The following is a 16288-nucleotide window of genomic DNA, read 5'->3' on the forward strand; positions in this document are numbered from 1 at the left end:
GTCTTTATAAAGTTTTTTCATGACTTCATTCTAAATATACAGAATAAAAAATGGTGTACTCACTCATGAGACACCAACCAGATTTTTCTTATACTGTCTCAGAATTTAAGGATCAATTTCCTCAGAGGATGTGCAATGCATCTTAAAATGGCCTTTTCTGAGGGTGGGAGGGGAAGGTTTGGGTAGAATGGACTATTAAATTGTACCATTATAGACATGGAAGACTGTTATCCAATCCATATAATTTATATACATTTTGATGACTTAGAAAAACAATGTAATCATTTGTGACAGCCCTTAAAAGCCTGGCATTTAACATACTCAAGAACTGTTTTGTGTGGCAGAAGATTTCCAATTGTACCATGTGGATCCTTGATGAAAATAACAAAAAGAAGGCCAGTTTCTGTCAAGTTTGCAGCTCAACATAACATTCCACCTTAATGAAATACAATGTGGATTGAACTGAGGGTGGATACCTTACCTGAACATATAAAAGAAGAGTACGTCAGTGTAAAATATGGACTAAACTGCTTTTGGGAAAAAAAGTTAAAAAATCAATACAGGTTGGAAAATGGAATTTTCATTCCTGGTTTATAGAGTCCTCCCAGTGTAAGGCAGAACTCATCCACTCTAATTTCTGCAGTTAAAACTTTCTCAGCTTATTTAGTTTTCTCCTGGGTTCAACCGCTGCTGGATTCGTTTGGCGTAGCTTTGTGCCATGGAGTTAATGATTGACAGGATAAAGTAAAACACCATCACAACGACCAGCTTCTCAAACAGCCAGGACAACCAGTTTTCTCCCTGTGGTGTGCCCATTTCATTTTTTTTGTGAAGCTTCTGCCGCTGAGCCTCCAGGTATTCCTGGAAGGGCTTCTGCAGAGACAGACCTATGCCAGGGACAGCACCAATGAAAGCCACCATCTGCTCTACTATGTGCTTACTGAATGTTATTATAACAAAGATTTTCTGTATATGCATTTTAATGACTGCTTTTCCAATCAGTGTTGCACCAAAGAAGGTCCAAAAAGGTATAAGAAAGTGTCCACATGTTATTCCAGCCAGATCAAACAGAGGGTTTGGAAGGGAAGCACAAGCCAAAATTCCAAAAAATCCAACCTTCTGTACTAGCTTTTGAACAGCCAGTTTAGTTCGTGAGGGAAAGTCTTGGGCAGCCTCCGCGTGTTCCAGCATCTCTTCAAATTCCTGATACTCTTCATCATCTGGTTCAGCACTTGACAGGCGAGCTGCCCTGGCCATGAAATACGGAGGCAGCTCTCCGATGGCTATACCGACACCCCACATGCAGGCCTCAACCCTAACTTTTGAAATGATGCTCCACAAAGAAACGCCTTCAGCGCCCTCTTCATCTGGACAGATAATCTGGTCGGGATAGGGAGGCTCAGGGAAATTCACTGAATTGCATTCGTAAGCAGCTAATGTAACTGAAGCTGTATGTGGGCCCAGATACAGCAGAAAGGTATGCAGCCCTGTTCCAAGCCCAACAGAGGACAAAATGCCCAAGCCTATCCAGTAGGCATACAAGAGAAATTGTTTTTCTATACGTTGCACATACTGTTGATGTGCTTCTTTAAACACAATACGTAGCTATAAGCATAGCAAGCAGCAGTAAAAAAGACACCACAAGGCTTTGACGATGCCATAATGTTGAGGTCCATTCCTTCAAGATTACAAGGGTTTCCAGGAAAAAATACTGTAAGGTAACACGTGGCTGTCTCCACGGAACAATATTCTGTCTTTCTTCCCGATCCCTTCTCTTTTTTTCATTCATTGAAGGATCTGTGAAATTTCCATTGTGTTGTTCCTTATTCATTGCTACACGTCTCTGGTCACAATTCTTTCCATTCTCTGCCATTTCATAGATCAATCACTCTTGAGGAGCTGCTCCGACCGCCGGCTACTCCGGATCTCAGGAACCTGGAAGCGGCTCCCGACCCACTCTCACACCCGCCTCTGGGCTCCGGCCAACCGGAACTTCTTTTTTTGGGCAAAATCTCACTCTAGCCCAAGCTAACCTGGAACTTAACTGTAGTCCCCAGCTGGCCTCAAACTAACAGCAATCCTCCTATCTCTGCTTCTCAAGTGCTGGGATTAAAGGCATACACTACCACGCCTGGTGTAATATTTTTTAAATATTTGTGTGTGCACACATGTGTGTTTGGACATGCCAGGGTTTCTTGCTGCTGCAAATGAATGCCAGAAGTGTATGACAGTTTTTTTTGCATCTGGCTTTATGTGGGTACTGGGAAAATCAAATCCAGGTCAGCAGACTTAGCAAGCATACACTTTTTTTATTTTTTAATGTATTTTTAATTGAAAACTTCCATAATTATAAAAAATATCCCATGGTAATTTCCTCCCTCCCCCCACTTTCCCTTCTGAAACTCCACTCTCCATCATATCCCTTCCTTCTCTCAATCAGTCTTACTTATTTTGATGTCAAGATCTTTTCTTCCTATTATTATGGTCTTTTGTAGGTAGTGGGGACAGTGGACACCCTGGTCTTGTTCCTGATTTTAGTGAAAAAGCTTCAAGTTTTTCTCCAGTTAGTATTATTTTGGCTGTAGGCTTGTCATAAATAGCCTTTATTATGTTGAGATATGTTCTTTCTATTCCCAGTCTCTGTAGGGCTTTTATCATGAAGGGGTGTTGAATTTTGTCAAATGGTTTTTCAGCATCTAATGAGATCATATGATTTTTGTTCTTCAGTCCATTGATATAATGTATTACATTTATTGATTTGTATATGTTGAATGATCCCTGCATCTCTGGGATGAAGCCTACTCGGTTGGGATGAATGATCTTTCTGATATATTCTTGTATTCTCTTTGCCAATATTTTGTTGAGAATTTTTGCATCTATGTTCATGAGGGAGATTGGTATATAACTTTCTTTTTTTGTTCTATCTCTTTTTGGCATCAGGATGATGCTGGTTTTGTAGAAGGAATTTGGAATAGTATTCCTTCTTTTTCTATTGTGTATGGAAAAGCTGAAGAAGCATTGGTGTTTGTTCTTCCCTGAAGGTCTGGTAAAATTCACTGGTGAATCCATCTGGGCCTGGATTTTTTTAGATGGGAGATTTTTGATAACTGCTTAGATCACCATACATCTTATAGGTCTACTTAGGTGATTAATCTCATCTTGATTTATATGGCCTACCTAAATTAAATCAAGGAAATCATCCATTTCTTTCAGATTTTCAAACAATGGAGAGTATATGTTCTTATAGTAAGTCCCTATGATTTTTTTAAATTTCTCTGGTATCTGTTGTGATGGTGCCTTTTTCATCTCTAATTTTATTAATTTGTGTCTCTTCTCTCTTTCTATTGGTCAGATTTGCTAAGGGTTTATCAATCTTGTTTATCCTTTCAATGAACCAACTCTTTGTGTCATTGATTCTTTGGATTGTTTTTTTGGTTTCTAGGTCATTAATTTCTGCCCAAATGTTTATTATTTCTTCCCATCTACTGATTTTCGGTTTGCCGTGTTCTTCTTTTTCCCAGCTTTAAGGTGAAACGTTAAGTTGTTTACTTGTGACCTTTGTAATTTCTTAGTATAGGCACTTAAAGCTATAAATTTCCCTCTTAGGACTGCCTTTCTGGTGTCTCAAAGGTTTTGGTATGTTGTGTTATCATTATCATTTCATTCTATGAATTTTTTGGTTTCTTTCTTGATTTTTTTTCATTGACCCATTCATTATTTAGTAGTGTGTTGTTTAGTTTCCATGGTTTTGTGTATGCTCTATAGCTTTTCTTGCTATTGATTTGTAGTTTCATCCCATTGTGATCAGATAAGAGTGCAAGGAATTAATTCATTTTTCTGGTATTTGTTAAGATTTGTTTTGTGTCCTAATACATGGTCTATTTTAGAGAATATTCCATGTACTGCTAAGAAGAATGCGTATTATGGCTGGGGAAATGGCTTAGCGGTTAAGGCATTTGCCCACTAAGCCTAAAGACTCCAGTTCAATTCCCCAGGACCCACGTAAGCTAGATGCACAAGGGGATGCATGCATCTGGAGTTCATTTACAGTGGCTGGAGGCCCTGGTGTACTCATTCTCTCTTTCTCTCCGTCTCTCTCTTTCCCAAATCAATAAATAAAATATATATATAATTTTTTTTTGAGGTAGGGTCTCACTGTAGCCTAGGCTGACCTGGAACTCACTATGTAGTCTCAGGGTTGCTTCAGACTCACAGTGATCCTCCTACCTCTGCCTCTCGAGTGCTGGAATTAAACGTGTGTACCACCACGCCTGGCTTAAATAAAATATTTTTTTAATTAAAAAAAAAAGAATGTGTATTCTGCAGCATTTGGATGAAATGTCCTGTATATCTGTTAGGTTCATTTCTTCTATGGTCTCATTTCATTCAGATGCCTCTCTGTTTATTTTTTGCCGGGATGACCTGTAAATTGATGAGAGTGGGGTATTGAAGTCACCCACTACAACTGTGTTTGGTGTTATCTGACCTTAGTTCTAATGGAGTTTGTTTGATGAAGTTGGGAGCCTCCATGTTAGGTGCATATATGGTTAGAATTATAAGGTCCTCCTGTTGGAGGGTGCCTTTAATCGATATAAAGTGACCTTCCTTATCTTTCCTAACTTATATTGGACTGAAGTCTACCTTGTCAGATATTAGGATAGCAACCCCTGCTCATTTTCTAGGCCCATTTGCTTGAAACACTATTTTCCAACCTTGCACCCTAAGATAATGTCCGTCCTTTGTAGGAAGGTGAGTTTCTTGGAGGCAACGAATTGAAGGATCCTGCTGTTTAATCCAGTCTGCAAACCTATGTCTTTTGGTTGGGGCATTGAGGCCATTGATATTAGTTATTATTGAAAGGTGTGTATTTATTTTTGCTATTTTTCTTGTTTTGTTCTTCCAGCTTTACCTTTGCTGTCTTGTATTAACTAATATATGCATATGGTTTGTTTTTTCAGGTTCCTTATTTGTGTGTTTTTCTTTTTCTTCAGCATGGAGGATCCTTTCAAGTATTTTCTGTAGACCTGGTTTTGTCTTCAAATATTTCTTTAGCCTGCTTTTTGTTGTGGAAAGTCCTTATTTCTCCATCTATCTGAATGGATAGATTTTCAGGATAAAGTAACCTTGGTTGAGAATTGTTATCTTTCACAACTTGAATACATCATTATAAGCCCTTCTGGCTTTTAAAATTTGTGTTGTGTAATCTGCTGTGATCTTGATAGGCTTGCCTTTGTATATGACTTGATTTTTCTGTCTAACTGCTTTCAGTGTATTTTCTTTGGTTTGCATGTTTGGGAGTTTAATTATAATATGGTGAGGAGAGGTTCTTTCTGGGTTTTGTCTGGTTGGTGTTCTAAAGGATTCCTATATTTGCATTAGCATCTGTTTCCCAATTTGGGGGAAGTTTTCTTCTATGAAAGAAGTTTGTGGTGGCAAGAGGCCCTGGTATGCTCATACATCCCCTCCCCATTCCACACATAGGCACACTCCCCTCATAAATAAATAAATATTTAAGCAAAAGAAGAAATCACTAAAAAGCAAAATTCTCTCTCCGTTTGATTTGCTCACCCTCCCCCCATCCCCCAAGTAGGGTTTCACTGTAGACCAGGCTGACCTGGAATTCACTATATAGCCTCAGGGTAGTCTTGAACTCATGATGATCCACCTACCTCTTCCTCCCAAACACTGGGATTAAAAGTGTGTGCCACCATGCTTGGCTCTTTGATTTTTTGAGGTAGGGTTTCACTTTAGCCCAGGCTAGCCTGGAATTCACTATGTACTTTCAGAGTGGCCTTGAACTCACTGTGAGCCACCTATCTCTGCCTCCCAACTGCTGGGGTTAAAGGCATAAGCCACTAAGCCTGACAAAACACTCTCTCTTTTTTTATTGTATATTTAATTTTTTAAATTTATTTATTTGACACAGAAAAAGGGAGGGAGTAAGAGAGAGAGAGAGGGAGGAATGGGTACTCCAGGGCCTTCTGTCACTGCGAACAAACTCCAGATGCGTGTGCCCCCTTGTGCATCTGGCTAACATAGGTCCTGGGGAATTGAACCTGGGTCCTTTGGTTTTGCAGGCAAATACCTTAACTGCTAAGCCATCTCTTCAGCTCCCAAATCACTCTCTTTTTAAAATAGTTGTGTTGAAACAATAATTACATTTCATTTGTGGCCCCTCCATCATGAACCACCTTAGGAACAGCATTTTGCAAATTAAGGGAAGCTTCATAAGCAGTCTCACAAATCTTTAGAATTCCAAATTTCAAATTCTACAAGTAATCAGTATTTGCTGAGATTGAATAGATCAGAATTTTATCTTAAATTTTTAAAAAATTGTTTATTTTCAAGTGACAGAGAGAAAAGAGACTTGTTATCCTTTTTTAAAAAATTGTTTATTTTTATTTATTTATTTGCAAGTGACAGAGAAAGAGAAAGGGAGGGAGGGACAGAATGGGCACACCAGGGCTTCCAGTCGCTGCAGATGAACTCCAGATGCGTGCGCCCCTTGTGCATCTGGCTAACATGGGTTCTGGGGAATAGAGCCTCAAACCAGGGTCCTTAGGCTTCACAGGCAAGTGATTAGCTGCTAAACCATCTCTCCAGGCCCAGAATTTTATCTTGATGGGGCAGATGTTAGAAGAGTTACAGGGTCTTTGGAGAAAGATTCTTGGCCCCATTGTCTCTATAATGTATGCATCTGACAACTGGCTCACCATTCTGTTTTTAGACATAATTTGTGAGATTAGAGTAGTTTTATTTTTTTAAGCTATATGGCAAAAATGTAAGCTGTGTTGAGAATATTTTTTCTTTGTAGTACTTTGGAGATTAAAAAGAAAGTCATTGTTAATCACAGATGTTGATACTATTATCCAAATATTTCATTTTAAACCTGGCTTCCAAATGTAAACATACTATAACTAATTCTGGAGAAATAAGTGCTAAAACACAGAAATACTAGAAATAAATTTATTTATTTAGTTTTATTTTTTAGAGAGAGTGAGTGAGATAGAGAGGAAGAGAGCAAATTGGCATGCCAGGGCCTCAGCCACTACAGTCAAACTCCAGACGCTTGTGCCATTTAGTGGGCATGTGCGACCTTGTACTTGCTTCACCATTGTGCGTCTGGCTTACATGGCATATAGAGTGAGATTAAACATGGGTCCTTAGACATCACAGGCAAGCGCCTTGACCACTAAACCATCTCCCCAGCCCAGTAAATTTTTTTTTGCCTTGTTTATATCATGTTTCAGGGTCTGACCTTGCCCTGAGATTAGTTCATTTATTTTATGTCTCATAATGAACAGGAAGGATATAAGAGATGGTGTCCCTATTTTGTATTAAAAAAAAAAAACACCTGAGACTTCTAGCAATTTAGTATCTAACCGTGGCATCAAAAATATGAAACAGGAGCTGGATATGGTGGTGCACACCTTTAATCCCAGCACTGGAGAGGCAGAGGTAGGAGGATCTATGTGAGTACGAGGCCACCCTGAGAATACAGAGTGAATTTCAGGTCAGCCTGGGCTAGAATGAGACCCTACCTTGAAAACCAAAAAATAAAATAAAATAAAAAATATACACACACACATATGTATGCATGTATGAATAAATGAATAAAATAGGAGATGAGCGTGGTATGTACCTTTAATCCCAGCACTCAGGAATTAGAGGTAGGAGGATTGCCTTGAGTTCAAGGCCACCACGTAGTGAATTCCAGGTCAGCCTGGGCTAGAGTGAGGCCCTACCTTGAAAAACCAAATATGTGTGTATGTATGAAATAGGGCTAGGGACATGGCTCAGTGATTAGAGATGCTTGCTTGCAAAGCCTAATGGCCCAGGTTGAATTCCCTGGGATCCACATAAAGCCAGATGTATAATGAGTGGTGCATATATCTGGAGTTTGTTTGCAGTGGCAGAACACTGCGGCACACCCATACATTCTTCCTCCCCCCTCAAATAACTAAATAAAATATTTTAAAATATGAAATAGTGGGCAGTGATAAGAAACTATGTCTGTCTAGTCTCAGTATCCATACTCTCCCTCATCACAGGCATAATCCACTGGTTTCTAGGAGAAGCTGATTGTAGGAATTAGAATTATGTTTATATTAGAATTGGATAATTCTATTATAACTTTTTTTTGAAAAGTTTAATTCTAGATATACTGTAAAATACAACTCACATATGATTGTTTCCATAGTCTTTTTTTTTTTTTTTTTTTTTTTTTTTGGTGGAATTCACTCTGTATTCTCAGTGTGGCCTCAAACTCACGATGATTCTGATACCTCTGCCTCCTGAGTGCTGGGATTAAAGGCATGAGCCACCACACCCGGCTTTCTGTAGTCATTTTTATCTAGAACTCATTTTGCAGGTTCTGTTACTTCTTGACTTAATTATATGAATGAAAAAATTTTGAAACACGATTTACTTATTTAGCCCTATAAGGCACTAGCATTGTCAAATGTTCAATGGAAAAGCTCTTGCCTGGTCTTCACAGAGCACTGGTGATGGTGGTGGAAGACAGCGTCACTGAAGGCCAATCCTCCCTTGTGCCAGTTACTTCAAGTGCGTAAAAACACAGTAGACATGATTTCTTGTTCTTCAGATTGGAATGACTAGAATACACAACTACAGTATTTGTGCACGTTGTACAAGGAATGGGATATTAAAGTGGTGATCTATGAAGAAACTGGTCTATGCGTCCATGAATTTTAGTATGTTAGAACCAGGACTCCTCAAGAAAGCAAAGTATTACCATGTAGGTAGCTTTGGGAAGTGACTTTGAATAAGGAAGAAAGGACTGAAAACTTAAGAGTCAGGTCTTAGCTCTCCCTACTTGTACATTTGGCTTCCATGTTTTGAGCTTCAATATCTTCACCGATAAGATGGGGTTAATGCTTCCTTTAAATAGAGTTACTCTGAAGTCATGGTCTTAAGTGGATTTACTTGTAAATGATTAAAATAAATTTTTGAAAGCACTTGAATTCTGACATTTTGCCAGTGATGTCAAAACTACATTTAAGTAACCCAATGTCACACTTCATTGCAGGAAAACACCTTATTGTTATATAACTGGTTCTACCTAACCTATTTTTTTGTAGCTAAATTTAAATGGGCTAATAGAAAACAGTTCTTATTTTAATGCTGATCATCCTGAAACTTTCTGGCCTTGATTAGTAAGCTCCATATCATAGTAGAAAATGTAGAATTAGTTTTCAGTGTGAGTGTATGTGTGTTCATGCACATGCATATGGGGCTGTGTATTGATTGATGTATATATGTAAAGCCTATGTTTGTATAATTTATTTATTTATTTATTAGAGTGTGTGAATGGGCACGTCAGGGTCTCTATCTGGCTTCTGTGGGTCCTGGGTAACCGAACTGGGGTCCTTTGACTTTGCAGGCAAACTCCTTAACCACTAAGCCATCTTCTCCAGCCCTTCTGCCACCTGTTTTGTGTAAGGGTCTCTCAGTGGCCTGAAACTCACCAAATAGGCTAGACTGGTTGGCCAGTGAGCCCCAGAAATCCTCCTTTTTCTCCTTCCTCAGCACTGGGCTTATAGGTGGACCCCATCTTGACTACGTTTTTTTAATGTGGTTTCTGGGGCTTAGTGGTTAAGGCATATGCCTCCAAAGCCTAAGGACCCAGGTTTGATTCTCTAGGTCCCATGTAAGCCAGATGCACAAGATAGTGCATGCACCTAGAGTTCGTTTGCAGTGGCTGGAGACCCTGGTGTGCCCATTCTCATTCTATCTCTCTCTTTCTCTCTGTCTCAAATAAATAAATAGGTTTTTTTTTTTTAATGTGGTTTTATGTGGTTTAACTCAGGCTCTCATGCTTGCAAGGCAAGAACTACCAAGTGAGCATCTCCTTAGCTCCTACTTTCCCTTTTTAACTGTGCTATGACAGGAAGAATGTGAACTGAGGATAAATTGTGAAAGGACATTTGAAATAGGAAATGGATACTGCATACACAGTTGTGAACACTGAAATGGGAAAAGGATACATTGCAGGAGACATAGGTCTCTTTGGCCTAGCTTTAGCTTGACTTGTCACCAGCAGCCAGAAGGATCATTATAGAGGATGTACTGGTTTGCTAATAGTAAAAATAATTGCCAAAACTTCCCCTGTAGCCCTTCACACACCATCTTTAGTGCATTGAGACCACTGCATTCTCTGTTTCCTTTGAAAAATATTATCTTGCTCTTGTTGGCTAACATGATTCTCCTTAATACAAACTTTTGGTAAAATGAAAGTACTCATTTTGTCCTTACGAAAACCCTGTGTGCCTGTGTAAAAGCTTACTGTGACCCTGTCGTTTGTTTTCTCTTTTGAGCTTTTTGGTATCCTACCTCCAAGAGAAAGAGGCACCTCATAGTTCATCACCTCCACCTTTTCTTCTTATAGAAATAAGAGAAGAAATTATTTAAATATGGTTACCTTGTAGCCATATATAAGTCACTGAAATCAAGTCTGGGCTCTCATCCAAGCTCCACCACTATCTAGTTGAACAGCCTAGGCCAAAATATAACATCAGAGCTCAATATCATTTGCTGAGATGAAAAACTTGGTCTGTCTTTGTTTTATACATTTTAGGTTGAATGAAATTTTTTTATTGTTAAATGTTGAAGCACTGCTTAGTAGGAGGCATTGCTCAGTAAATCTTTTATTCTTCTAAAAGCATTTTCTAAACAGAGAAACATTAATTTGTAGATCTGTCATACTACCACAAAGAGTTCTGAAAGATAGACCTCTAGATTCAGTTTACCCAGAATATACCTGTCTCCTATTTGATCACTGAATGATCATTGTGAATCTAAATAAAACTTTATCCTAATAGCACTGGTGTAGTGGCTAGGTAGATGGAGATTTATCAGTAGGGAGTTGATTCCTTTGATTACAGTAGCTGACAAATCCAGAGTCTGCAAGGGTTTAGCAGATTGGAAGCCATTGGTGAAATTCAGTCCAAGGCCTGAAAGCAGACACCCAATAGCATTGATGCTCCCCATTCAAATCCAAGTGCAATCTGCTGGAAGGTTTCATTTTGCATCAGGGGTACTACTGATGGTGATGGCAGTGTTCTTTTTAGGTCTTTGTCTGACTAGATGATATCTCATCTATGTTACAGAGTGAATTGCTTTATTAAAGCCCATTTATTAAAATGTTACTATTACCAGGGCTGCAGAGATGACTCAGTGGTAAAGAGTGCTTCTGTGAAAGTATGAGGACATGAAGGGGCTTGAGATCACTAAGTTCAGTTCCTTAGCACTCAAATAAACATAAACAGCTGGATATGGCCATGCATATCTGTGACCCAAGTCCTGTGGGCACCAGAGACCAGAGAATCTCACTTGGGGGCTCTCAAAAAAAAAAAAAAAGGCAAGCTCAAGCTCTGCTGTCAGTCAGTAAGAGACTGTCTCAAGGAAACACTGGGGACAGAGGAAACACCTGACAGTCTTCTGTGGCCTGCATGTTCATCTGTACATATGTATGCATATACTAATCAGCACACCACATATTTTGTTTTCTGAAGTCAATATTACCCAAAATACCTTCAAAGAAATACTCAGTATAATTTCTGACCAAATATCTGGGAACGTTGTGACCCAGGTAGGTCAACATATAATATGTATCAAGGTTGGAGAGATGGCTTTCTGGTTAAGACACTTACCTGCCAAGCTACAGGACCCAGGTTCAGTTCCTCAGTGCCCACATAAAGTCAGACGCATAAGATGGTGCAAGCATCTGGAGTTTGTAGTGGCTGAAGATCCTAGTGCTTTCATTCTCTCATTTTCTCCATCTACCTCTTTCTCTCTGTCTCTCAAAATTTAAAAATCGAGTGATAGTAATATGTAACAGGGCTGGAGAGGTGGCTTAGCAGTTAAGGTGCTTGATGGCAAAGCCTAAGTACCCAGGTTTGATTCCCTAGTAACCACATAAAGGCAGATGCACAAGGTGGCACATGCATCTCGAATGTGTTTGCAATGGATAGAGGCCCTGCCATGCCCATTCTTTCCCTTTCTTTCTCAAATAAATAAATATTTAAAAATATGTATCAAAGTAGGTTTAGTGAGCCACCATGGTGGCATATACCTTTAATCTCAGCACTTGGGAGGCAGAGGTAGGAGGATTGCCATGAGTTCAAGTCCACCCTGAGACTACATAGTGAATTCCAGGTCAGTCTGAGCTAGAGTGAGACCCTACCTCGGTGGAGGGGTGGGATTGAAGGGGCGGCAGCGCATGGAGTAGATTTAGTGAATTAAATGCTAGATTTTAAAGAGATTTTGCAATGTTGGGTTTTTTTTGGGGGGTAGTGCTGGTGTTCAAACTCAGTAGGTAGGTAAGTGCTCTACCATTGAGCTACACCCCCAGTAAAATGTATTTTGCTTTTTTGCCTTTTGATTTGTTTTGATAAAAGGATATTACTTCTTGCCTTTTTGCTTTGCTTTTTCCTGTTGTGCTGGGAATTGAACCCCAGGCCTCTTCATACCTGATAGGCAAGCACTTTACAACAGAGCTATCTATACCTCAGCCTTTGATCATCATTTTATGCTTTTTACTACTAGTAACATCCTTGCAGCTCTTTCCAGTGTATTTTTACATCTGTTATCTCAGCTTAGCTTAGCTCTTGTAAGGTTATCAGAGTAGAGATATAACCCCATTTGCTCATCCTAAGTCTTAGACAGATTAGGAAATTTGCTCACAGCTGGTAAGTAGCAGAATTAAAACTTGCTCAAGTCCTGTAACTGCAGTCCCAGACATTTCCCCCTTGGCCATTGTCTCTGGTAGCATCAGGGGAATTCTTGAAATAGTGTGAATACAGTGGCCTTTTTTTCTTATAACTAATATTCTACAGTCCAAAACCCTTTGGTGATAGAAAGTTAGCCAAATATATATTGGCAGAACATACAGATTTTGTTTTCATATGATTTTAGTGATACCCTGAGGTTGAAAGAAAAAAAGGCAAGTTAGCAACAGAAAGAGTAATGTCAAAAAGTAATTAGAGCAGGACAAATGGATTGTGCTGCCATGTTCAAGGCTGTTATTTCTGTAAGCAGTGAGGAGGAAGGGCACTAATGAAATGTGACGGATCTGGAGCACAACCCAGGGCACTGAGGAAACTGTAAAGGCTGAAATCACAGGGTTTGATGGAGCAGTATTTGATATCTGAGATTTCTTTTTAAAAGACCCATTTTCTTAATTTCAGTCTTTAGGAAAATCCCATGGATCTGTCAAGGTAGCCACTTCCAGGATACCTCCGCAGACAGGATAAGGACATGATGCCAACAGGGATTATTAGTTTTTTGTTTTTCTAGGTAGGATCTCACTGTAGCCCAGGCTGACTTGGAATTCACCCTATAGTCCCAAGCTGGCCTTGAACTCACAGTGGTCCTCCCACCTCATCCGCCTGAGTACTGGCATTAAAGGCATGTGCCACCATGCCTGGTGTATTATTAGGGTGCTTTTTAAAAATAATTTAATTATTTCTATTTATTTATTTGCAAGCAGACAAAGATAGAAGAGAGAGCATGTGTCTCCAACCACTGCAAGTGAACTGCAGATGCATGCACCACTGAGCCATCTCCCACCCTGGATTATTAGTTTTTTTGCTTAGAGCTTTTTGTTTTGTTTTGTTTTGTTTTTTGAAGTGGTTTCTCATTCTATAGCCCATATTGTCCTGAACTCATTGTGTAACCCAGACTGGCCTTTAACTCATGGTGATTTACCTGCCTGGGCCTCCCAAATGCTGGAGTTATAGACATCCAGCTTCCAACAGGGATTTTGGAAGAAAAGATACTTTATGTGAAATTAATTTGGAGCAGCTGAATATTACCTATTGAGGGAGAGAATCGGCGAGAAAATGGGAACATTCTCATCTGTCTGCGGTCAGGATGTTTTGATTTGCTAGCTTGGTTGACCATTGCAGCCACCAAGTACAAGGAAACTGCCACAGCTCTCGAGAAAATAGAACTTTCATCATTTTCCTGGAAGGAATCTTCACAAGAGGAAAAGTAGAGTGACTCCCTATGAGATACTATACCCTTGAAGTCTCTTGTTAACTGCTGTCATCAGCCTGTCATAGTAGGCAGAGGTAGGAGGATTGCTGTGTGTTCAAGGCTACCCTGAGACTACATAGAGAATTCCAGGTCAGCCTAAACTTGAATGAGACCCTACCTCAAAAAACAAACAAACAAAAAACAACAAACAAACAAAAAGAACTTGTGTTTTAATACTGCCAACCTTCATATATCTTAGGGATCTTAGCTCTAACTCTGCTCTTTATTACTTGTTTGATCTTGGGCAACATAGCTAACTTCTGTTTCCAGGCTTCTTGTGAAATTGTGGTGAGCTGTTACATGTAAAACATTCAGGACTGGTAGCAGGCACAAATTAAGGGCCCAGTCAGGATAGAACAAACATTGTGGAAAAGAGGAGAGAATAGAGATGTATTTCCTTATGTGTACAAGTTTAAAACCTGGCAAATTATATTGTCTTCCCAATAGGCATCAGTGGGAATATAGATATTGAGTCTTCTTTAACTCTCATCTGAGCAGAAATATAGTTTTCCCCTTGAGATTCCATAGTACAGCTAAGATAGGTTTAGAATGGTGAAAACAGGCTTTCTGTTATGGAGAAATTAAGAAAGAATAACATGATTATAAAAATTTGAGCCAGGTGTGGTAGCGCACACCTTTAATCCGAGCACTTGGGAGGAAGAGGTAGGAGAATCGCTGTGAGTTTGAAGTCCGCCTTAGACTACATAGTGAACTTGTCTAGAGTGACCCTACCCGAAAAAAAGGTAAATAAATTAAAATTTTAACTCTTAAAATATAGACTATTTCTCTTAGTCCTTTGGAAGAAACCACCTTTCCTTCCTGGCTTACCCTATCCTGTCTTGATTCTGACAACTCAGAACTCTCCAAAGATCAAGTAGTAATAGTTTTCCCTTCATATTTCTACCTTTCTTCTACTTACTTCATTTTGACAAATCTTTTATTAAAAAAAATAGTTTTAACTCTGGACATATGACCCATTGTGCATCTGGCTTTACCGTGGGTACTGGGAAATCGAAATCTAGCTGGCCCCAGCCAGTATGCTTTGCAAGCCAGCACCTTTAACTGCTGAGCCATTTTGCCAGCCACATGTTTTTTTCTATTCTTTTTCAAACCCTAACCTTTGCAGAGGACTGTCTATTATGAAAGGAACAGAATCCTTTGACTGCATATAGAGAAAGGCATATTTGTCATATTGTAAAAGAAAACATATTGTTGGTCCTTTAGAAATATTCTTTGGGATACCAAACCATTGTGCATAATTCAGACATGAATCAGTTTTTCTAGTATTTATGTATCTCCTAAAATAAAAATGAGTGTGGCTTAAGCCAGTGTGACCACACATCTGTGGATAAATCTGCAATGTTCTGAAAGGGCTTGGCAACCTCTGTGAACTACTTCCCAGGAAGGAAAGCCAAAGTCGAAAAGGCTCTTGGAGGCTTTGGGGTCACGGGAAATTCAGCTGTGGCTCACTGTCAGCAGCCTGACATGATGTGAGGAGCGGCTACATCCACCCTCATGATGTAGGGACCAGGAACCTATAAGATTGATCCTGAGAGCTGTGAGTCAGCATGGAAAACAAGAGGCCCTGCTTTGGTCTGGGGTGAGGAGGAGCTGGTGACAGGCAAACAGTAGCAGCCCTCCATCCTGTTTTGAGGATGTGGTGCCAGGAACCAGCCCCCTCCCCCCAGTTCTGTTTGGGACCTTGCTCTGACACATCCTGTTAACCTACTGGAGCAGAGAGAATCCACTCCACTGCTAGATGGACCTGGAATCTCATCTGCCTCGTGTCACCCAGTTGATGCATGTGAGAAGCAAGTGTCAGGCCAGCGTCCTCAGACATGCTGTAGCACTTGAAGAATGCCAAGGGTCTGGCAAACCAGTCTCAGGGTTCCCATGATCTGGAGTTGATTCCTGGACTCTAACTGGTATTTGGGACCAGACTTTTTCATTTTTTGCCTTAATGATAACCTGGCATACTTCTGTCCAATCTGTTGTTGTGATGAAGCACCATGTCATTGGTGCTATGCTGGTTAAAAACTGAGATTTTTGAAATAAAAACTTGTCATATTAATGTCTCTAAAAAAAAAAAAAGAAATATTCTTTGGTCTGCTGGGCTTGCCTTGGCATATGCCTTTAATCCTAGCACTCAGGAGGCAGAGGTAGGATGATTGCTGTGAGTTCAAGGCCAGCCTAAGACTACATAATGAGTTCCAGGTCAGCCTGGGCTAGA

General features: G+C 39.8%; 2 protein-coding genes across 2 annotated transcripts in view; one reads left to right on the plus strand and one right to left on the minus strand.

The window, feature by feature from the left end:
- Nr6a1 (nuclear receptor subfamily 6 group A member 1) overlaps positions 1-16288 on the plus strand; it is a 300000-nt gene that overhangs the window by 156899 nt on the left and 126813 nt on the right. The window lies entirely within an intron of this gene.
- Positions 634-1963, minus strand: LOC105944343 (vacuole membrane protein 1-like). Its single transcript, XM_045158537.1, is given in 2 exon segments — positions 634-1590; positions 1592-1963. Coding segments are annotated over 2 exon segments (1209 nt in total). The 5' UTR covers positions 1874-1963; the 3' UTR covers positions 634-663.

Source organism: Jaculus jaculus, chromosome 1 (assembly GCF_020740685.1).
Source record: "Jaculus jaculus isolate mJacJac1 chromosome 1, mJacJac1.mat.Y.cur, whole genome shotgun sequence".
In the NCBI taxonomy this organism is placed as follows: Eukaryota; Metazoa; Chordata; class Mammalia; order Rodentia; family Dipodidae; genus Jaculus; species Jaculus jaculus.